Source organism: Oncorhynchus nerka, linkage group LG6, assembly GCF_034236695.1.
Source record: "Oncorhynchus nerka isolate Pitt River linkage group LG6, Oner_Uvic_2.0, whole genome shotgun sequence".
In the NCBI taxonomy this organism is placed as follows: domain Eukaryota; kingdom Metazoa; phylum Chordata; class Actinopteri; order Salmoniformes; family Salmonidae; genus Oncorhynchus; species Oncorhynchus nerka.
In genome coordinates, this window is record NC_088401.1 from 88,464,340 (window position 1) to 88,487,215 (window position 22,876).

The following is a 22,876-nucleotide window of genomic DNA, read 5'->3' on the forward strand; positions in this document are numbered from 1 at the left end:
GATAGGACACACTACAGCTCAACTGACTGATAGGACACACTACAGCCCAACTGACTGATAGGACACGCTACAGCTCAACAGACAGGACACGCTACAGCTCAACAGGCAGGACACACTACAGCTCAACAGACAGGACACGCTACAGCTCAACAGACGGATAGGACACACTACAGCCCAACTGACTGATAGGACACGCTACAGCTCAACTGACTGATAGAACACGCTACAGCTCAACAGACAGGACACGCTACAGCTCAACAGACAGGACACACTACAGCTCAACTGACTGATAGGACACGCTACAGCTCAACTGACTGATAGGACACGCTACAGCTCAACTGACTGATAGGACACGCTACAGCTCAACTGACTGATAGGACACGCTACAGCTCAACAGACTGATAGGACACGCTACAGCTCAACTGACTGATAGGACACGCTACAGCTCAACTGACTGATAGGACACGCTACAGCTCAACTGACTGATAGGACACGCTACATCTCAACTGACTGATAGGACACGCTACAGCTCAACTGACTGATAGGACACGCTACAGCTCAACTGACTGATAGGACACGCTACAGCTCAACAGACTGATAGGACACGCTACAGCTCAACAGACAGGACACGCTACAGCTCAACTGACTGATAGGACACGCTACAGCTCAACTGACTGATAGGACACGCTACAGCTCAACTGACTGATAGGACACGCTACAGCTCAACTGACTGATAGGACACGCTACAGCTCAACTGACTGATAGGACACGCTACAGCTCAACTGACTGATAGGACACGCTACAGCTCAACTGACTGATAGGACACGCTACAGCTCAACTGACTGATAGGACACGCTACAGCTCAACTGACTGACAGGACACGCTACAGCTCAACTGACTGATAGGACACGCTACAGCTCAACTGACTGATAGGACACGCTACAGCTCAACAGACTGACAGGACACGCTACAGCTCAACTGACTGATAGGACACGCTACAGCTCAACTGACTGATAGGACACGCTACAGCTCAACTGACTGATAGGACACGCTACAGCTCAACAGACAGGACACGCTACAGCTCAACTGACTGATAGGACACGCTACAGCTCAACAGACAGGACACGCTACAGCTCAACAGACAGGACACGCTACAGCTCAACAGACTGATAGGACACGCTACAGCTCAACTGACTGATAGGACACGCTACAGCTCAACAGACAGGACACGCTACAGCTCAACTGACTGACAGGACACGCTACAGCTCAACAGACAGGACACGCTACAGCTCAACTGACTGATAGGACACGCTACAGCTCAACTGACTGACAGGACACGCTACAGCTCAACAGACTGATAGGACACGCTACAGCTCAACAGACAGGACACGCTACAGCTCAACTGACTGATAGGACACGCTACAGCTCAACTGACTGATAGGACACGCTACAGCTCAACTGACTGATAGGACACGCTACAGCTCAACTGACTGATAGGACACGCTACAGCTCAACTGACTGATAGGACACGCTACAGCTCAACTGACTGACAGGACACGCTACAGCTCAACTGACTGACAGGACACGCTACAGCTCAACTGACTGATAGGACACGCTACAGCTCAACTGACTGATAGGACACGCTACAGCTCAACTGACTGATAGGACACGCTACAGCTCAACAGACTGATAGGACACGCTACAGCTCAACAGACAGGACACGCTACAGCTCAACTGACTGATAGGATACGCTACAGCTCAACTGACTGATAGGACACGCTACAGCTCAACTGACTGATAGGACACGCTACAGCTCAACTGACTGATAGGACACGCTACAGCTCAACTGACTGATAGGACACGCTACAGCTCAACTGACTGATAGGACACGCTACAGCTCAACTGACTGATAGGACACGCTACAGCTCAACTGACTGATAGGACACGCTACAGCTCAACTGACTGATAGGACACGCTACAGCTCAACTGACTGACAGGACACGCTACAGCTCAACTGACTGATAGGACACGCTACAGCTCAACTGACTGATAGGACACGCTACAGCTCAACAGACTGACAGGACACGCTACAGCTCAACTGACTGATAGGACACGCTACAGCTCAACTGACTGATAGGACACGCTACAGCTCAACTGACTGATAGGACACGCTACAGCTCAACAGACAGGACACGCTACAGCTCAACTGACTGATAGGACACGCTACAGCTCAACAGACAGGACACGCTACAGCTCAACAGACAGGACACGCTCCAGCTCAACAGACTGATAGGACACGCTACAGCTCAACTGACTGATAGGACACGCTACAGCTCAACAGACAGGACACGCTACAGCTCAACTGACTGACAGGACACGCTACAGCTCAACAGACAGGACACGCTACAGCTCAACTGACTGATAGGACACGCTACAGCTCAACTGACTGACAGGACACGCTACAGCTCAACAGACTGATAGGACACGCTACAGCTCAACAGACAGGACACGCTACAGCTCAACTGACTGATAGGACACGCTACAGCTCAACTGACTGATAGGACACGCTACAGCTCAACTGACTGATAGGACACGCTACAGCTCAACTGACTGATAGGACACGCTACAGCTCAACTGACTGATAGGACACGCTACAGCTCAACTGACTGACAGGACACGCTACAGCTCAACTGACTGACAGGACACGCTACAGCTCAACTGACTGATAGGACACGCTACAGCTCAACTGACTGATAGGACACGCTATAGCTCAACTGACTGATAGGACACGCTACAGCTCAACTGACTGATAGGACACGCTACAGCTCAACTGACTGATAGGACACGCTACAGCTCAACTGACTGATAGGACACGCTACAGCTCAACAGACTGATAGGACACGCTACAGCTCAACAGACAGGACACGCTACAGCTCAACTGACTGATAGGACACGCTACAGCTCAACTGACTGATAGGACACGCTACAGCTCAACTGACTGATAGGACACGCTACAGCTCAACTGACTGATAGGACACGCTACAGCTCAACTGACTGATAGGACACGCTACAGCTCAACTGACTGATAGGACACGCTACAGCTCAACTGACTGATAGGACACGCTACAGCTCAACTGACTGATAGGACACGCTACAGCTCAACAGACTGATAGGACACGCTACAGCTCTACTGACTGACAGGACACGCTACAGCTCAACTGACAGATAGGACACGCTACAGCTCAACAGACTGATAGGACACGCTACAGCTCAACTGACTGATAGGACACGCTACAGCTCAACTGACTGATAGGACACGCTACAGCTCAACTGACTGATAGGACACGCTATAGCTCAACTGACTGATAGGACACGCTACAGCTCAACTGACTGATAGGACACGCTACAGCTCAACTGACTGATAGGACACGCTACAGCTCAACTGACTGATAGGACACGCTACAGCTCAACAGACTGATAGGACACGCTACAGCTCAACAGACAGGACACGCTACAGCTCAACTGACTGATAGGACACGCTACAGCTCAACTGACTGATAGGACACGCTACAGCTCAACTGACTGATAGGACACGCTACAGCTCAACTGACTGATAGGACACGCTACAGCTCAACTGACTGATAGGACACGCTACAGCTCAACTGACTGATAGGACACGCTACAGCTCAACAGACTGATAGGACACGCTACAGCTCTACTGACTGACAGGACACGCTACAGCTCAACTGACAGATAGGACACGCTACAGCTCAACAGACTGATAGGACACGCTACAGCTCAACTGACTGATAGGACACGCTACAGCTCAACTGACTGATAGGACACGCTACAGCTCAACTGACTGATAGGACACGCTACAGCTCAACTGACTGATAGGACACGCTACAGCTCAACAGACTGATAGGACACGCTACAGCTCAACTGACAGATAGGACACGCTACAGCTCAACTGACTGATAGGACACGCTACATCTCAACTGACTGATAGGACACGCTACAGCTCAACTGACAGATAGGACACGCTACAGCTCAACAGACTGATAGGACACGCTACAGCTCAACTGACTGATAGGACACGCTACAGCTCAACAGACTGACAGGACACGCTACAGCTCAACTGACTGATAGGACACGCTACAGCTCAACAGACTGATAGGACACGCTACAGCTCAACTGACTGATAGGACACGCTACAGCTCAACTGACTGATAGGACACGCTACAGCTCAACAGACTGACAGGACACGCTACAGCTCAACTGACTGATAGGACACGCTACAGCTCAACAGACAGGACACGCTACAGCTCAACAGACTGATAGAACACGCTACAGCTCAACAGACAACGCTACAGCTCAACTGACTGATAGGACACGCTACAGCTCAACAGACTGATAGGACACGCTGACAGCTCAACTGACTGATAGGACACGCTACAGCTCAACTGACTGATAGGACACGCTACAGCTCAACTGACTGATAGGACACGCTACAGCTCAACTGACTGATAGGACACGCTACAGCTCAACTGACTGATAGGACACGCTACAGCTCAACTGACTGATAGGACACGCTACAGCTCAACTGACTGATAGGACACGCTACAGCTCAACTGACTGCTCACACTGACTGATAGGACACGCTACAGCTCAACTGACTGATAGGACACGCTACAGCTCAACTGACTGATAGGACACGCTACAGCTCAACTGACTGATAGGACACGCTACAGCTCAACAGACTGATAGGACACGCTACAGCTCAACAGACTGATAGGACACGCTACAGCTCAACTGACTGATAGGACACGCTACAGCTCAACTGACTGATAGGACACGCTACAGCTCAACAGACAGGACACGCTACAGCTCAACTGACTGATATGACACGCTACAGCTCAACAGACAGGACACGCTACAGCTCAACTGACTGATAGGACACGCTACAGCTCAACAGACTGATAGGACACGCTACAGCTCAACTGACTGATAGGACACGCTACAGCTCAACTGACTGATAGGACACACTACAGCTCAACTGACTGATAGGACACACTACAGCTCAACTGACTGATAGGACACGCTACAGCTCAACTGACTGATAGGACACGCTACAGCTCAACTGACTGATAGGACACGCTACAGCTCAACAGACTGATAGGACACGCTACAGCTCAACTGACTGATAGGACACGCTACAGCTCAACTGACTGATAGGACACGCTACAGCTCAACTGACTGATAGGACACGCTACAGCTCAACTGACTGATAGGACACGCTACAGCTCAACTGACTGATAGGACACGCTACAGCTCAACAGACAGGACACGCTACAGCTCAACAGACTGACAGGGAAGAGGTGACTCCGGGATGCTGGCCTTCTCGGCAGAGTTCCTCAGTCCAGTGTCTGTGTTCTTTTGCCAATCTTAATCTTTTCTTTTTATTGGCAATTCTGAGATGTGGCTTTTTCTTTGCAAATCTGCCTAGAAGGACAGCATCCCGGAGTTTCCTCTTCATTGTTGACATTGAGTCTGGTGTTTTGCTGATACTATTTAATTAATGAAGCTGCCAGTTGAGGACTTGTGAGGCGTCTGTTTCTCAAACTAGACACTAATGTACTTGTCCTCTTGCTCAGTTGTGCACCGGGGCCTCCCACTCCTCTTTCTATTCTGGTTAGAGCCAGTTTGTGCTGTTCTGTGAAGGGAGTAGTACAGTCGTGGCCAAAAGTTTTGAGAATGACACAAATATTAATTTTCACAAAGTTTGCTGCTTCAGTATCTTTAGATATTTTTGTCAGATGTTACAATGGAATACTGAAGTACAATTACAAGCATTTCATAAGCGTCAAAGGCTTTTATTGATAATTACATGAAGTTGATGCAAAGAGTCAATATTTGCCGTGTTGACCCTTCTTTTTCAAGACCTCTGCAATCCGCCCTGGCATGCTGTCAATTAACTTCTGGGCCACATCTTGACTGATGGCAGCCAATTCTTGCACAATCAGTGCTTGGAGTTTGTCAGAATTTGTGGGGTTTTGTTTGAGGATTGACCACAAGTTCTCAATGGGATTAAGGTCTCTGGATTTTCCTGGCCATGGACCCAAAATATCAATGTTTTGTTCCCCGAGCCACTTAGTTATGACTTTTGCCTTATGGCAAGGTGCTCCATCATGCGGGAAAAGTCATTGTTCGTCACCAAACTGTTCCTGGATGGTGGGAGAAGTTGCTCTCAGAGGATCTGTTGGTACCATTCTTTATTCATGGCTGTGTTCTTAGGAAAAATTGTGAGTGAGCCCACTCCCTTGGCTGAGAAGCAAACCACACATGAATGGTCTCAGGATGCTTTACTGTTGGCATGACACAGGACTGATGGTAGCTCTCACCTTGTCTTCTCCGGACAAGCTTTTTTCCTGATGCCCCAAACAATCGGAAAGGGGATTCATCAAAGGAAATGACTTTACCCCAGTACCCAGCAGTCCAATCCCCGTACCTTTTACAGAATATCAGTCTGTCCCTGATGTTTTTCCTGGAGAGAAGTGTCTTCTTTGCTGCCCTTCTTGACACCAGGCCATCCTCCAAAAGTCTTCACCTCAATGTGTGCAGATGCACTCACACCTGCCTGCTGCCATTCTGTACTGGTGGTGCCACGATCCTGCAGCTGAATCAACTTTAGGAGACAGTCGTGGCGCTTGCTGGACTTTCTTGGGCGCCCTGAAGCCTTCTTCACAACAATTGAACCGCTCTCCTTGAAGTTCTTGATGATCCGATAAATGGTTGATTTAGGTGTAATCTTACTGGCAGCAATATCCTTGCCTGTGAAGCCCTTTTTGTGCAAAGCAATGATGACGGCATGTGTTTCCTTGCAGGTAACCATGGTTGACAGAGGAAGAACAATGATTACAAGCACCACACACCTTTTGAAGCTTCCTGTCTGTTATTCGAACTCAATCAGCATGACAGAGTTATCTCCAGCCTTGTCCTCGTAAACACTCACACCTGTGTTAACGAGAGAATCACTAACATGTTGTCAGCTGGTCCTTTTGTGGCAGAGCTGAAATGCAGTGGAAACGTTTTTAGGGATTAGGTTCATTTGCATGGCAAAGAGGTACTTTGCAATTAATTGCTATTCATCTGATCACTCTTCATAACATTCTGGAGTACATGCAAATTGCCATCATACAAACGGAGGCAGCAGACTTTGTGTCATTTTCAAAACTTTTGGCCACGACTGTACACGTCGTTGTACGAGATCTTCAGTTTCTTGACAATTTCTCACATGGAATAGCCTTCATTTCTCAGAACAAGAATAGACTGATGAGTTTCAGAAGAAAGTTCTTTGTTTCTGGCCATTTTGAGCTTGTAATCGAACCTACAAATGCTGATGCTCCAGATACTCAACGAGTCAAAAGAAGGACAGTTTTATTGCTTCATTAACCTGTTGCTTCTACTCGGGACGCTTGCGTCCCAACTAGAGCTCTGGAAATGCAAATGCACTACGCTAAATGCTAATAGTATTAGTTAAAACTCAAAAGTTCATTAAAATACACATGCAGGGTATCGAATTAAAGCTACACTCGTTGTGAATCCAGGCAACAAGTCAGATTTTTAAAATGCTTTTCGGCGAAAGCATGAGAAGCTATTATCTGATAGCATGCAACACCCCAAAAGACCCACAGGGGACGTAAACAAAATAATTAGCATTTCGGCGTTACACAAACCGCACAATAAAATAGAAAACATTCATTGCCTTTCACCATCTTCTTTGTTGGCACTCCTAGATGTCCCATAAACACTATTTGGGTCTTTATTTCGATTAAATCGGTCCATATAAAGCCTAGATATCGTTATATGTAGACTGTGTGATAAACGAAAAAAACATTGTTTCAAAACGTAACGTCATTTTTTAAAATTCAAAAAGTCGACGATAAACTTTCACAAAACACTTCGAAATACGTTTGTAATGCAACTTTAGGTATTAGTAAACGTTAATAAGCGATAAAATTCATCAGGAGGCGATGTAAAGATCATTAGCTGTCCGTCTGGAAAAATGTCCGGCTAGAAACTCAACGAAAATATCCGGTCCAAGACCGGATTAGATACGGTGTCCTGTATGTGTTTGACCAAGAAAAAACTCGAAGGGAAATGACAAGACTCTAGACACCCTGTGGAAGCTGTAGGTACTGCAACCTCAGTCAATTAATTGTGGTTCACGTTTATCAATGGGTTCAAGTAGCGCATGGATATATTTTCCCCATTTTCAGTGATCAGTTTTTCCTGTGCTTTTCGATGTAAATGCCGTTCTGGTAAAGCCACAGCAGTGATTTAACCAGTTTTTTAAACGTCTGAGTGTTTTCTATCCACACAGACTAAGCAAATGCATATACTATATTCCTGGCATGAGTAGCAGGGCGCTGAAATGTTGCGCGATTTTTAACAGAATGTTCAAAAAAGTAGAGGGTCGACTGAAGAGGTTAATCAGGACAACAGTTTTCAGCTGTGCTAACATAATTGAAAAATAGTTTTCTATTGATCGATTATTGATCAATTCGCCTTTTTAAAATGATAAACTTGGATTAGCCAACACAACATGCCATTGGAACACAGGTGTGATGGTTGCTGATAATGGGCCTCTGTACACCTGTGTAGATATTCTATTAAAAAATCTGCCGTTTCCAGCTACAATAGTCATGTACAACATTAACAATGTCTACACTGTATTTCTGATCAATTTGATGTAAAATGTATTTTTCTTTCAAAAACAAGGACATTTCTAAGTGACCCCAAACTTTTGAACGGTAGTGTCTATACATAAAGTACCAGTCAAAAATTTGGACACACCTACTATTTCAAAGTTTTTTCTTTATTTTTACTATTTTCTACACTGTAGAATAATAGTGATGATGTCAAACTATGACAAAACACACACACCCCATGCCCCCCACCCCTGCAAAGAGGGCCTCAACATGGAAATCACACATCCGCCCAGGCCGTGAGCAGACAAACAGGCCCAACCCCCACTCTTACACTCGCCCAAGCCAATGGCAAGTACCAGATGCTCAGCAGGCTCTGCTGACACTTACTGGTCTGAGGCCAAACCACACGACCAACAACATTGGACACTTTATGGAACACAAAGCCTTCACTATATCATCCTGGAATATCCCAGGTCTGAGGTCATCTGCCTTTGGCCTAAAGAGCAGGAACCTGAACTTCACCAAAGAAATCAGAAATACAGACATTGTCATCAAACAAGAAACATGGTTTAGAGGAGACGGACCCACTGGTTGCCCTCTAGGTTACAGAGAGCTGGTAGTCCCGTCCACCAAACTGCCAGGTGTGAAACAGGGAAGGGACTCAGGGGGTATGCTAATTTGGTATAGAGCAGACCTAACTCACTCCATTTAATTAATAAAAACAGGAACATTTCACATTTGGCTAGAAATTCAAAAGGAAATTATCTCAACAGAGAAAAATGTCCTCCTGTGTGCTACCCACTAGAATCCCCATACTTTAATGAAGACAGCTTCTCCATCCTGGAGGGGGAAATCAATAATTTCCAGGCTCAGGGACATGTACTAGTCTGTGGTGACATAAATGCCAGAACTGGAGAAGAATCTAACACCCTCAAACACCTACCTAGAGGTAACAACATTCCCTCCCCCATATGCCGCTCTACACACAACTACGACAACATTACCAACAAAAATGGGTCACAACTCCTGCAGCTCTGTCGCACGCTGGGTATGTACATAGTCAATGGTAGGCTTCGAGGGGACTCCTATGGTAGTTACACCTATAGCTCATCTATTGGCAGTAATACTGTAGACTACTTTATCACTTACCTCAACCCAGAGTCTCTCAGAGCGTTCAGTCAGCCCACCAACACCCCTATCAGATCACTGTAAAATCACAGTCTACTTGAACAGAGCAATACTCAATAATGAGGCATCAAAGCCAAAGGAACTGAATAATATTAGGAAATGCTATAGATGGGTATATAACAAAGTATTGAGATAAACTTTTGTTATTGACCAAATACTTATTTTCCACCATAATTTGCAAATAAATTCATTTAAAATCCTACAATGTGATTTTCTGGATTTTTTTCTTCTCATTTTGTCTGTCATAGTTGAAGTGTACCTATGATGAAAATTACAGGCCTCTCTCATCTTTCTAAGTGGGAGAACTTGCACAATTGGTGGCTGACTAAATACTTTTTTGCCCCACTGTTCATGATCAAATACACATTTTATAATCAACTATTAAAGACTACCAGAACGCACTGGATTCTCCAATTACATCAAATGAACTACCGTACAAAATACAAACCCTCCAACCCCAAAAGGCCTCTGGTGTTGATGGTATCCTCAATTAAATGATTAAATATACAGACCACAAATTCCAATTGGCTTAATAGTTAAACTCTTTAACTTCATGCGTAGCTCTGGCATCTTCCACAATATTTTGGAACCAAGGACTGATCACCGTAATCCACAAAGGTTGAGACAAATTTGACCACAATAATCTGTATTATCGTTAACAGCAAACTTGTACCTTTCCTCAGTGAAAACAATGTATTGAGCAAATGTCAAATTGGCTTTTTACAAAATTACCGTACGACAGACCACGTATTCACCCTGCACGCCTTTCCCCCTTTCCCATCAATTTGCTATACAAATTGATGGAAAGGGGTGTTGAGGGAACAACATTTGACATTATAAAATCCATGTACACAAACAGCAAGTGTGGGGTTAAAATTGGCAAAAAACAAACACATTTCTTTCCACAGGGCTGTGGGGTGAGACAGGGATGTATCTTGAGCCCCACACTCTTCAACATATATTTCAACGAATTGGCGAGGGCACTACAAACAGTCTGTAGCACTCGGCCTCACCCTTACTAGAATCTGAAGTCAAATGTCTACTGTTTGCTGATGATCTGGTGCTTCAGTCACCAACCAAGGAGGGGCTACAGCAGCACCTAGATCTTCTGCACAGATTCTGCCAGACCTGTGCCCTGACAGACCTGGGCCCTGACAGTAAATCTCAGTAAGACCAAAATAATGGTGTTCCAAAAAAAGGTCCAGTCACCATGGCAACACAAATATAAATTCCATATAGACACCGTTGCCCTAGAGCACACAAAAAAACTATACATACCTCGGCCTAAACATGATTGCCGAGTACCCATACTATCAGTATTAATCCCTCTCTTCTTGTCTGTGTCTGAGTACCAATACTATCAGTATTAATCCCTCTCTTTCTGTCTGAGTACCCATACTATCAGTATTAATCCCTCTCTTCCTGTCTGAGTACCCATACTATCAGTATTAATCCCTCTCTTCCTGTCTGAGTACCCATACTATCAGTATTAATCCCTCTCTTCCTGTCTGAGTACCCATACTATCAGTATTAATCCCCCTCTTCCTGTCTGAGTACCCATACTATCATTATTAATCCCTCTCTTCCTGTCTGAGTACCCATACTATCAGTATTAATCCCTCTCTTCCTGTCTGAGTACCCATACTATCAGTGTTAATCCCTCTCTTCCTGTCTGAGTACCCATACTATCATTATTAATCCCTCTCTTCCTGTCTGAGTACCCATACTATCAGTATTAATCCCTCTCTTCCTGTCTGAGTACCCATACTATCAGTATTAATCCCTCTCTTCCTGTCTGAGTACCCATACTATCAGTATTAATCCCTCTCTTTCTGTCTGAGTACCCATACTATCAGTATTAATCCCTCTCTTCCTGTCTGAGTACCCATACTATCAGTATTAATCCCTCTCTTTCTGTCTGAGTACCCATACTATCAGTATTAATCCCTCTCTTTCTGTCTGTGTCTGAGTACCCATACTATCAGTATTAATCCCTCTCTTTCTGTCTGTGTCTGAGTACCCATACTATCAGTATTAATCCCTCTCTTCCTGTCTGAGTACCCATACTATCAGTATTAATCCCTCTCTTCCTGTCTGAGTACCCATACTATCAGTATTAATCCCTCTCTTCCTGTCTGTGTCTGAGTACCCATACTATCAGTATTAATCCCTCTCTTTCTGAGTACCCATACTATCAGTATTAATCCCTCTCTTTCTGTCTGAGTACCCATACTATCAGTATTAATCCCTCTCTTTCTGAGTACCCATACTATCAGTATTAATCCCTCTCTTTCTGTCTGAGTACCCATACTATCAGTATTAATCCCTCTCTTTCTGAGTACCCATACTATCAGTATTAATCCCTCTCTTTCTGTCTGAGTACCCATACTATCAGTATTAATCCCTCTCTTTCTGAGTACCCATTTTATCAGTATTAATCCCTCTCTTTCTGTCTGAGTACCAATACTATCAGTATTAATCCCTCTCTTTCTGTCTGAGTACCCATACTATCAGTATTAATCCCTCTCTTCCTGTCTGAGTACCCATACTATCAGTATTAATCCCTCTCTTCCTGTCTGTGTCTGAGTACCCATACTATCAGTATTAATCCCTCTCTTTCTGAGTACCCATACTATCAGTATTAATCCCTCTCTTTCTGTCTGAGTACCCATACTATCAGTATTAATCCCTCTCTTCCTGTCTGAGTACCCATACTATCAGTATTAATCCCTCTCTTCCTGTCTGTGTCTGAGTACCCATACTATCAGTATTAATCCCTCTCTTTCTGAGTACCCATACTATCAGTATTAATCCCTCTCTTTCTGTCTGAGTACCCATTTTATCAGTATTAATCCCTCTCTTTCTGTCTGAGTACCCATACTATCAGTATTAATCCCTCTCTTTCTGTCTGAGTACCCATACTATCAGTATTAATCCCTCTCTTCCTGTCTGAGTACCCATACTATCAGTATTAATCCCTCTCTTCCTGTCTGAGTACCCATACTATCAGTAGTAATCCCTCTCTTCCTGTCTGAGTACCCATACTATCAGTATTAATCCCCCTCTTCCTGTCTGAGTACCCATACTATCAGTATTAATCCCTCTCTTCCTGTCTGAGTACCCATACTATCAGTATTAATCCCTCTCTTCCTGTCTGTGTCTGAGTACCCATACTATCAGTATTAATCCCTCTCTTCCTGTCTGAGTACCCATACTATCAGTATTAATCCCTCTCTTCCTGTCTGAGTACCCATACTATCAGTATTAATCCCTCTCTTCCTGTCTGAGTACCCATACTATCAGTATTAATCCCTCTCTTCCTGTCTGAGTACCCATACTATCAGTGTTAATCCCTCTCTTCCTGTCTGAGTACCCATACTATCATTATTAATCCCTCTCTTCCTGTCTGAGTACCCATACTATCAGTATTAATCCCTCTCTTCCTGTCTGAGTACCCATACTATCAGTATTAATCCCTCACTTCCTGTCTGAGTACCCATACTATCAGTATTAATCCCTCTCTTTCTGTCTGAGTACCCATACTATCAGTGTTAATCCCTCTCTTCCTGTCTGAGTACCCATACTATCAGTATTAATCCCTCTCTTCCTGTCTGACTACCCATACTATCAGTATTAATCCCTCTCTTCCTGTCTGTGTCTGAGTACCCATACTATCAGTATTAATCCCTCTCTTTCTGAGTACCCATACTATCAGTATTAATCCCTCTCTTCCTGTCTGAGTACCCATACTATCAGTATTAATCCCTCTCTTTCTGAGTACCCATACTATCAGTATTAATCCCTCTCTTCCTGTCTGAGTACCCATACTATCAGTATTAATCCCTCTCTTTCTGTCTGAGTACCCATTTTATCAGTATTAATCCCTCTCTTTCTGAGTACCCATACTATCAGTATTAATCCCTCTCTTCCTGTCTGAGTACCCATACTATCAGTATTAATCCCTCTCTTTCTGTCTGTCTATCTGCCTGTCTGTCTGTCTGTCTGTTTAACTGCCTATCTGTCTGTCTGTCTGTCTGTCTGTCTGTCTGTCTGTCTGACTGCCTATCTGTCTCTCTGTCTCTCTGTCTGTCTGTCTGTCTGTCTGTCTGTCTGTCTGTCTGTCTGTCTGTCTGTCTGTCTGTCTGTCTGTCTAACTGTCCGTCTGTCTGTCTGCCTGCCTGCCTATCTGTCTGTCTGTCTGTCTGTCGGTCTGTCTGTCTGTCAATTTCAATTGAATGTAAGGGCGATATTGTCGATATACACATGTTAACGTTGTCATGGGAAACACATGTTAACGTTGTCATGGGAAACACATGTTATTGTTGTCATGGGAAACACATGTTAACGTTGCCAAAGCAAGTGAAGTGGATAACAAACAAATGGGAAATAAACAATAACATTTAAAAGTAAACATTACACTCACAAAAGTTCCAAAATAATAAATACATTTCTAATGTCATTTTATGTCTCTATACAGTGTTGTAATGATGTGAAAATAGTTAAAGTACAAAAGGGAATATAAATATTCATAATTATGGGTTGCATTTACAATGGTGTTAGTTCTTCACCAGTTGCCCTTTCCTTGTGGCAACAGGTCACACATCTTGCTGCTGTCAAAATTGGGTTTGTTTTCGAATTCTTCGTGGGTCTGTGTAATCAGTGGAAAATATGTGTCTCTAATATGGTCTTACATTTGGCAGGAGGTTAGGAAGTGCAGCTCATCAGTTTCCACCTCATTTTGTGGGCAGTGTTGCACATAGCCTGTCTTCTCTTCTCTCCCTCCTTCCCTCCCCCTTCCCATCTCTCTCTCTCGCTCTACCTCTCACTCTCCCTCCGTCCCCCTCCCCAGCTCTCTTCTCTCGCTCTACCTCTCTCTCTCTCCCTCCTTCCCTCCATCCCCCTTCCCTTCCCTTCCCATCTCTCTCTCTCACTCTACCTCTCTCTCTCTCTCTCCCTCCCTCCCATCTCTCTTCTCTCGCTCTCCCTCCTTCCCTCCATTCCCCTTCCCTTCCCATCTCTCTCTCTCTCTACCTCTCTCTCTCTCCCTCCCTCCCTCCCTCCCATCTCTCTCTCTCTCTCCCTCCCTCCCTCCCTCCCTCCCTCCCTCCCTCCCTCCCCCTCCCATCTCTCTTCTCCTCCCTCCCTCCCTCCCTCCTCCCTCCCTCCCTCCCTCCCTCCTCCCTCCCTCCCTCTACCGCTCTCTCTCTACCTCTCTCTGTACCTCTCTCTCTCTACCTTTCTTTCTCTTACCTCTCTCTCTACCTCTCTCTCTCTACCTCTCTTCCTCTCTCTGTCACTACTCTCTGACATACAATATTCCTAACCAGACACACAGACATTGAATTATTGATATGAAGGTGAGGGGAGGTTGGATCTCTGCACTGCTTTCTAATGTAGTCTACAGGTAGAGTAGAGAGGGGAACTGCTCTGTAGCCCAGGGCACAGTACTGTATAGAGGGGTCTTTGTAATTGGTGTCGGGGGGGGGGGGGGGGGGGTCAGAAACACAGGGTTTAAGAGGTACCAATTTTTTGCAATATAACTGACAGAGGAGACATTTGAAGCAAGAATTTAATTCCTTTTGCAATAGTATGGTATACATTTGAACAACTGTGCATGATTGGTCTTTAATAAAAAAATTAAAAAATAAAAAATGTTTTGCTTACAGCACCTGGTATTCCCAGGCGGTCTCCCATCCAAGTACTAAGCCCGACCCTGCTTAGTTTCGAGATCAGGCGTGTTCAGTATGGCCACATAGCGAATGTTGTTTACCCCATTTTCTCCCCGAATTCCATCCTGCAACTACCCGAATGGGCTCCGGAGAGGCGAAAGTCGAGTCATACGTCCTCTGAAACACGACCTGCCTGGCCACACTACTATCGATATCAGAATGCTCGCTTAACCCGGAAGTCAGCCACACCAATGTGATTAGGAGGAAACACTGTTAGACTGACAACGGAAGTTAGCTTGCAGGCGCCCAGCCCTACCACAATACGTTTCTAGAGCGCGATGAGCAAAGGTAAGCCCCCTTGGTAAAATCCTCTCCTACCACAATAAGTTTCTAGAGCATGATGAGCAAAGGTAAGCCCCCTTGGTAAAATCCTCCCCTACCACTGGATAATGACAACCTTGCTATGGGTTTCCCGGTCACGGCTGGCTGGATTGGATGTTTTGTCAACACCAGGGATAGACACAGTAGCTCTGGGTTTAAATCCAGACCGTTCTCAGTTGAATCAGCTGTGTTAGTAGGGCTGGAACAAAAGCCTGCAAAAGGACTAAAATAAAATAATGTACTCTAGCTATAATCCAGATCCTCTCATGTGTGTGTGTGTGTGTGTGTGTGTGTGTGTGTGTGTGTGTGTGTGTGTGTGTGTGTGTGTGTAGGGTCATAGACGTTGACCAAATAGTCTCCTATAGTATTCCAATTACATTGTGTTGTTTCTCTGTTGTCTACAGTCATCTGTTCTCACCTCCCAGACGCCTTCGTAGTTCTGTTTCTTCAGCCTGATGGCCCAGTTCTCAGGACAGGCGTCAGAACAATGGTCCATGCTGAGAATTGTGGGCCGCGTCAGAACCACCCCCGGAGGACCACAGCTCACTATGGGACTCAGCAGGGTCTGGCAGCCCGCCAGGGGTAACCTGCATGGGTGGAGAGAGGAGGAGGAGTTATGAGGAGTAGGCAGAGTGTAGGAGGGGTTAGTTGACGGTAGGGGCAGAAGGGAGACAGGAGGAAGGGTTGGTAGGTGGGTAGTGGGGAAGGGTTAGGTGAGGGTAGGAGGAGAGGGGGTGTTGAGGGGTTGAGGAAGAAGTTGAGTTTGTGGTGGGAAAGAGATTTTGGTGGGAGAGAGGTTTTGGGGTGGAAGAGAGGTTTGGATGGGAGAGAGGTTTGGGGTGGGAGAGAGGTTTGGATGGGAGAGAGGTTTGGGGTGGGAGAGAGGTTTGGGGTGGGAGAGAGGTTTGGATGGGAGAGAGGTTTGGGGTGGGAGAGAGGTTTGGATGGGAGAGAGGTTTGGGATGGGAGAGAGGTTGGAATGGTAGAGAGAGAGTTGGGATGGGAGAGAGAGGTTGGGGTGGGAGAGTTTGGTGTTGGAGAGAGGTTGGGGTGGGAGAGAGGTTTGTGTTGGAGAGAGGTTGGGGTGGGAGAGAGGTTGGAATGGTAGAGAGAGAGTTGGACAGGAGAGAGAGGTTTGGGTGGGAGAGAGGTTGGTGTTGGAGAGAGGTTGGGGTGGGAGAGAGGTTTGTGTTGGAGAGAGGTTGGGGTGGGAGAGAGAGGTTGGAATGGGAGAGAGAGGTTGGGGTGGGAGAGAGAGGTTGGGGTGGGAGAGAGAGGTTGGAATGGGAGAGAGAGGTTGGGGTGGGAGAGAGAGGTTGGGGTGGGAGAGAGAGGTTGGGGTGGGAGAGAGAGGTTGGGGTGGGAGAGAGAGGTTTGGGTGGGAGAGAGAGGTTGGGGTGGGGAGAGAGGTTGGAATGGGAGAAAGAGGTTTGGGAGAGAGAGGTTCGGGTGGGAGAGAGAGGTTGGAATGGTAGAGAGAGAGAGTTGGAATGGTAGAGAGAGGTTGGAATGGTAGAGAGAGGTTGGGATGGGAGAGAGAGGTTGGGGTGGGAGAGAGAGGTTGGGGTGGGAGAGAGAGGTTGGGGTGGGAGAGAGAGGTTGGGGTGGGAGAAAGAGGTTGGGGTGGGAGAGAGAGAAAGGGTTGGGAGAGAGAGGTTGGGATGGGAAAGAGAGGTTGGAATGGGAGAGAGATGTTGGGGTGGGAGAGAGGGGTTGGGGTGGGAGAGAGAGGTTGGGGTGGGAGAGAGAGGTTGGGGGTGGGAGAGAGGGGTTGGGGTGGGAGAGAGAGGTTGGGGTGGGAGAGAGAGGTTGGGGTGGGAGAGAGAGGGAGAGGTTGGGGTGGGAGAGAGGTTGAAATGGTAGAGAGAGGTTGGGGTGGGTGAGAGAGGTTGGGGTGGGTGAGAGAGGTTGGGGTGGGAGAGAGAGGTTGGGGTGGGAGAGAGAGGTTGGGGTGGGAGAGAGAGGTTGGGGTGGGAGAGAGAGGTTGGGGTGGGAGAGAGGTTGGAATGGTAGAGAGAGGTTGGGGTGGGAGAGAGAGGTTGGGGTGGGTGAGAGAGGTTGGGGTGGGATAGAGAGGTTGGGGTGGGAGAGAGAGGTTTGGGAGAGAGAGGTTGGAGAGAGAGGTTGGGGTGGGAGAGAGAGGTTTGGGAGAGAGAGGTTGAGAGAGAGGTTGGGGTGGGAGAGAGAGGTTTGGGAGAGAGAGGTTGGAGAGAGAGGTTGGGGTGGGAGAGAGAGGTTGGGGTGGGGAGAGAGGTTTGGGAGAGAGAGGTTGGGGTGGGGAGAGAGAGGTTGGGGTGGGAGAGAGAGGTTGGGGTGGGATAGAGAGGTTGGGGTGGGAGAGAGAGGTTTGGGAGAGAGAGGTTGAGAGAGAGGTTGGGGTGGAGAGAGAGGTTTGGGAGAGAGAGGTTGAGAGAGAGGTAGGGGTGGGAGAGAGAGGTTTGGGAGAGAGAGGTTGGAGAGAGAGGTTGGAGAGAGAGGTTGAGAGAGAGGTTGGGGTGGAGAGAGAGGTTGGGGAGAGAAAGGTTGGGGAGAGAGAGGTTGGAGAGAGAGGTTGGAGAGAGAGGTTGAGAGAGGTTGGAGAGAGAGGTTGGGGTGGGAGAGAGAGGTTGGGGTGGGGAGAGAGGTTGGGGTGGGAGAGAGAGGTTGGGGTGGGAGAGAGAGGTTGGAGAGAGAGGTTGGGGGTGGGAGAGGTGGGAGAGAGAGGTTTGGGAGAGAGAGGTTGGGGTGGGAGAGGTTGAGAGAGAGGTTGGAGAGAGGTTGAGAGAGAGGTTTGGGAGAGAGAGGTTGGGGTGGGAGAGGTGGGAGAGAGAGGTTTGGGAGAGAGAGGTTGGGGTGGGAGAGGTTGAGAGAGAGGTTGGGGTGGGAGAGGTTGGAGAGAGAGGTTGGGGTGGGAGAGAGAGGTTGGGAGAGAGAGGTTGGAGAGAGAGGTTGGGGTGGGAGAGAGAGGTTGGAGAGAGAGGTTGAGAGAGAGTTTGGAGAGAGAGGTTGAGAGAGAGAGGTTGGAGAGAGAGAGGTTGGAGAGAGAGAGGTTGGAGAGAGAGGTTGAGAGAGAGGTTGAGAGAGAGGTTGGAGAGAGACGTTGGAGAGAGGTTGGAGAGAGAGGTTGGGGTGGGAGAGTGGTTGGTTGGAGAGAGAGGTTGGAGAGAGAGGTTGAGAGAGAGGTTGAGAGAGAGGTTGAGAGAGAGGTTGGAGAGAGAGGTTGAGAGAGAGGTTGAGAGAGAGGTTGAGAGAGGGGTTGGAGAGAGAGATTGAGAGAGGGTTGAGAGAGAGGTTGAGAGAGAGGTTGGAGAGAGAGGTTGGAGAGAGAGAGGGGGGAGAGAGAGGTTGAGAGAGAGAGGTTGAGAGAGAGAGGTTGAGAGAGAGGTTGGAGAGAGAGGTTGGAGAGAGAGGTTGGAGAGAGAGGTTGGAGAGAGAGGTTGGAGAGAGAGGTTGGAGAGAGAGGTTGGAGAGAGAGGTTGGGGAGAGAGAGGTTGGAGAGAGAGAGGTTGGAGAGAGAGGTTGAGAGAGAGGTTGGAGAGAGAGGTTGAGAGAGAGGTTGAGAGAGAGGTTGGAGAGAGAGGTTGGAGAGAGAGGTTGGAGAGAGAGGTTGGAGAGAGAGGTTGGAGAGAGAGGTTGGAGAGAGAGGTTGGAGAGAGAGAGGTTGGAGAGAGAGGTTGGAGAGAGAGGTTGGAGAGAGAGGTTGGAGAGAGAGGTTGAGAGAGAGGTTGAGAGAGAGGTTGGAGAGAGAGAGGTTGGAGAGAGAGGTTGGAGAGAGGAGAGAGGTTTGGGAGAGAGAGGTTGGGAGAGAGAGGTTGGAGAGAGAGGTTGAGGAGAGAGGTTGAGAGAGAGGTTGGAGAGAGAGGTTGGGAGAGAGAGGTTGGAGAGAGAGGTTGAGAGAGAGGTTGAGAGAGAGGTTGGAGAGAGGTTGAGAGAGAGGTTGAGAGAGGTTGAGAGAGAGGTTGAGAGAGAGAGAGGGTTGGAGAGAGGTTGGAGAGAGAGGTTGGAGAGAGAGAGGTTGGAGAGAGAGGTTGGAGAGAGAGGTTGGAGAGAGAGGTTGGAGAGAGAGGTTGAGAGAGAGGTTGGAGAGAGAGGTTGGAGAGAGAGGTTGGAGAGAGAGGTTGGAGAGAGAGAGGTTGGAGAGAGAGGTTGGAGAGAGGTTGAGAGAGAGGTTGGAGAGAGAGGTTGGAGAGAGAGGTTGGAGAGAGAGGTTGGAGAGAGAGGTTGGAGAGAGAGGTTGAGAGAGAGGTTGGAGAGAGAGGTTGGAGAGAGAGGTTGGAGAGAGAGGTTTGGAGAGAGAGGTTGAGAGAGAGGTTGGAGAGAGAGGTTGGAGAGAGAGGTTGGAGGTTGGAGAGAGAGGTTGGAGAGAGAGGTTGGAGAGAGAGGTTGGAGAGAGAGGTTGAGAGAGAGGTGGGAGAGAGAGGTTGAGAGAGAGGTTGAGAGAGAGGTTGGGAGAGAGAGGTTGAGAGAGAGAGGAGAGAGGTTGGAGAGAGAGGTTGAGAGAGAGGTTGAGAGAGAGGTTGAGAGAGAGAGGTTGAGAGAGAGAGGTTGGAGAGAGAGAGGTTGGAGAGAGAGGTTGAGAGAGAGGTTGGAGAGAGAGGTTGGAGAGAGAGAGGTTGAGAGAGAGAGGTTGGAGAGAGAGGTTGAGAGAGAGGTTGGAGAGAGAGAGGTTGGAGAGAGAGGTTGGAGAGAGAGGTTGAGAGAGAGGTTGGAGAGAGAGGTTGAGAGAGAGGTTGAGAGAGAGGTTGGAGAGAGAGAGGTTGAGAGAGAGGTTGAGAGAGAGAGGTTGAGAGAGAGGTTGGAGAGAGAGGTTGAGAGAGAGAGGTTGAGAGAGAGGTTTGAGAGAGAGAGGTTGGAGAGAGAGGTTGGAGAGAGAGGTTGAGAGAGAGGTTGAGAGAGAGAGGTTGAGAGAGAGAGGTTGGAGAGAGAGGTTGGAGAGAGAGGTTGAGAGAGAGGTTGAGAGAGAGAGGTTGGAGAGAGAGGTGGAGAGAGAGGTTGAGAGAGGTTGAGAGAGGTTGAGAGAGAGAGGTTGAGAGAGAGGTTGAGAGAGAGGTTGAGAGAGAGAGGTTGAGAGAGGTTGGAGAGAGAGGTTGGAGAGAGAGGTTGGAGAGAGAGGTTGAGAGAGAGGTTGGAGAGAGAGGTTGGAGAGAGAGGTTGGAGAGGTTGGAGAGAGGTTGAGAGAGAGGTTGAGAGAGAGGTTGAGAGAGAGGTTGAGAGAGAGAGGTTGGAGAGAGAGAGGTTGAGAGAGAGGTTGGAGAGAGAGGTTGAGAGAGAGGTTGAGAGAGAGGTTGGAGAGAGAGAGGTTGGAGAGAGAGGTTGAGAGAGAGGTTGAGAGAGAGGTTGAGAGAGAGGTTGAGAGAGAGGTTGAGAGAGAGGTTGAGAGAGAGGTTGAGAGAGAGGTTGAGAGAGAGAGGTTGAGAGAGAGAGGTTGAGAGAGAGGTTGGAGAGAGAGGTTGAGAGAGAGGTTGGAGAGAGAGGTTGAGAGAGAGAGGTTGAGAGAGAGGTTGGAGAGAGAGGTTGAGAGAGAGGTTGGAGAGAGAGGTTGGAGAGAGAGGTTGAGAGAGAGAGGTTGAGAGAGAGAGGTTGAGAGAGAGGTTGGAGAGAGAGGTTGGAGAGAGAGGTTGGAGAGAGGTTGAGAGAGAGAGGTTGGAGAGAGAGGTTGAGAGAGAGGTTGGAGAGAGAGGTTGGAGAGAGAGGTTGAGAGAGAGGTTGAGAGAGAGGTTTGGAGAGAGAGGTTGAGAGAGGTTGAGAGAGAGGTTGAGAGAGAGAGTTTGAGAGAGAGGTTGAGAGAGAGGTTGAGAGAGAGAGGTTGAGAGAGAGGTTGGAGAGAGAGGTTGAGAGAGAGGTTGAGAGAGAGGTTGGAGAGAGAGGTTGAGAGAGAGAGGTTGGAGAGAGAGGTTGGAGAGAGAGGTTGGAGAGAGAGGTTGAGAGAGAGAGGTTGAGAGAGAGAGGTTGGAGAGAGAGGTTGAGAGAGAGAGGTTGAGAGAGAGGTTGGAGAGAGGTTGGAGAGAGAGGTTGAGAGAGAGGTTGAGAGAGAGGTTGAGAGAGAGAGGTTGGAGAGAGAGGTTGGAGAGAGAGAGAGAGAGGTTGGAGAGAGAGGAGAGAGAGAGAGGTTGAGAGGAGAGAGGTTGGAGAGGTTGAGAGAGAGGTTGAGAGAGAGGTTGAGAGAGAGGTTGAGAGAGAGGTTGAGAGAGGTTGAGAGAGAGGTTGAGAGAGAGGTTGGAGAGAGAGGTTGGAGAGAGAGAGGTTGAGAGAGAGGTTGAGAGAGAGGTTGAGAGAGAGGTTGAGAGAGAGGTTGAGAGAGAGAGGTTGGAGAGAGAGGTTGGAGAGAGTGGAGAGAGAGGTTGGAGAGAGGAGGTTGAGAGAGAGGTTGAGAGAGAGGTTGAGAGAGAGGTTGGTTGGAGAGAGAGGTTGGAGAGAGAGGTTGGAGAGAGAGGTTGAGAGAGAGGTTGGAGAGGTTGGAGAGGTTGGAGAGAGAGGTTGAGAGAGAGGTTGGAGAGAGAGGTTGGAGAGAGGAGGTGGGAGAGAGAGGTTGGAGAGAGAGAGGAGAGAGAGAGAGGTTGAGAGAGAGAGGAGAGAGAGAGAGGTTGAGAGAGAGGTTGAGAGAGAGGTTGAGAGAGAGAGGTTGAGAGAGAGGTTGGAGAGAGAGGTTGAGAGAGAGAGGTTGGAGAGAGAGGTTGAGAGAGAGGTTGGAGAGAGGTTGAGAGAGAGAGGTTGAGAGAGAGGTTGAGAGAGAGAGGTTGGAGAGAGAGGTTGAGAGAGAGGTTGGAGAGAGAGGTTGAGAGAGAGAGAGGTTGAGAGAGAGGTTGAGAGAGAGGTTGAGAGAGAGAGGTTGGAGAGAGAGGTTGGAGAGAGAGGTTGAGAGAGAGAGGTTGGAGAGAGAGGTTGGAGAGAGAGAGGTTGAGAGAGAGGTTGAGAGAGAGGTTGAGAGAGAGGTTGGAGAGAGAGGTT

At 47.8% G+C, this 22,876-nt stretch overlaps 1 protein-coding gene across 1 annotated transcript in view; it reads right to left on the reverse strand.

Annotated features, from left to right (window-relative positions):
- Positions 1-22,876, reverse strand: part of unc5a (unc-5 netrin receptor A) — a 468,131-nt gene that overhangs the window by 104,258 nt on the left and 340,997 nt on the right. Inside the window, exon 11 of the mRNA XM_065019100.1 lies at positions 16,368-16,536. Within this exon, the coding sequence (XP_064875172.1) occupies positions 16,368-16,536 (169 nt within the window). The remainder of the gene's footprint in view (positions 1-16,367; positions 16,537-22,876) is intronic.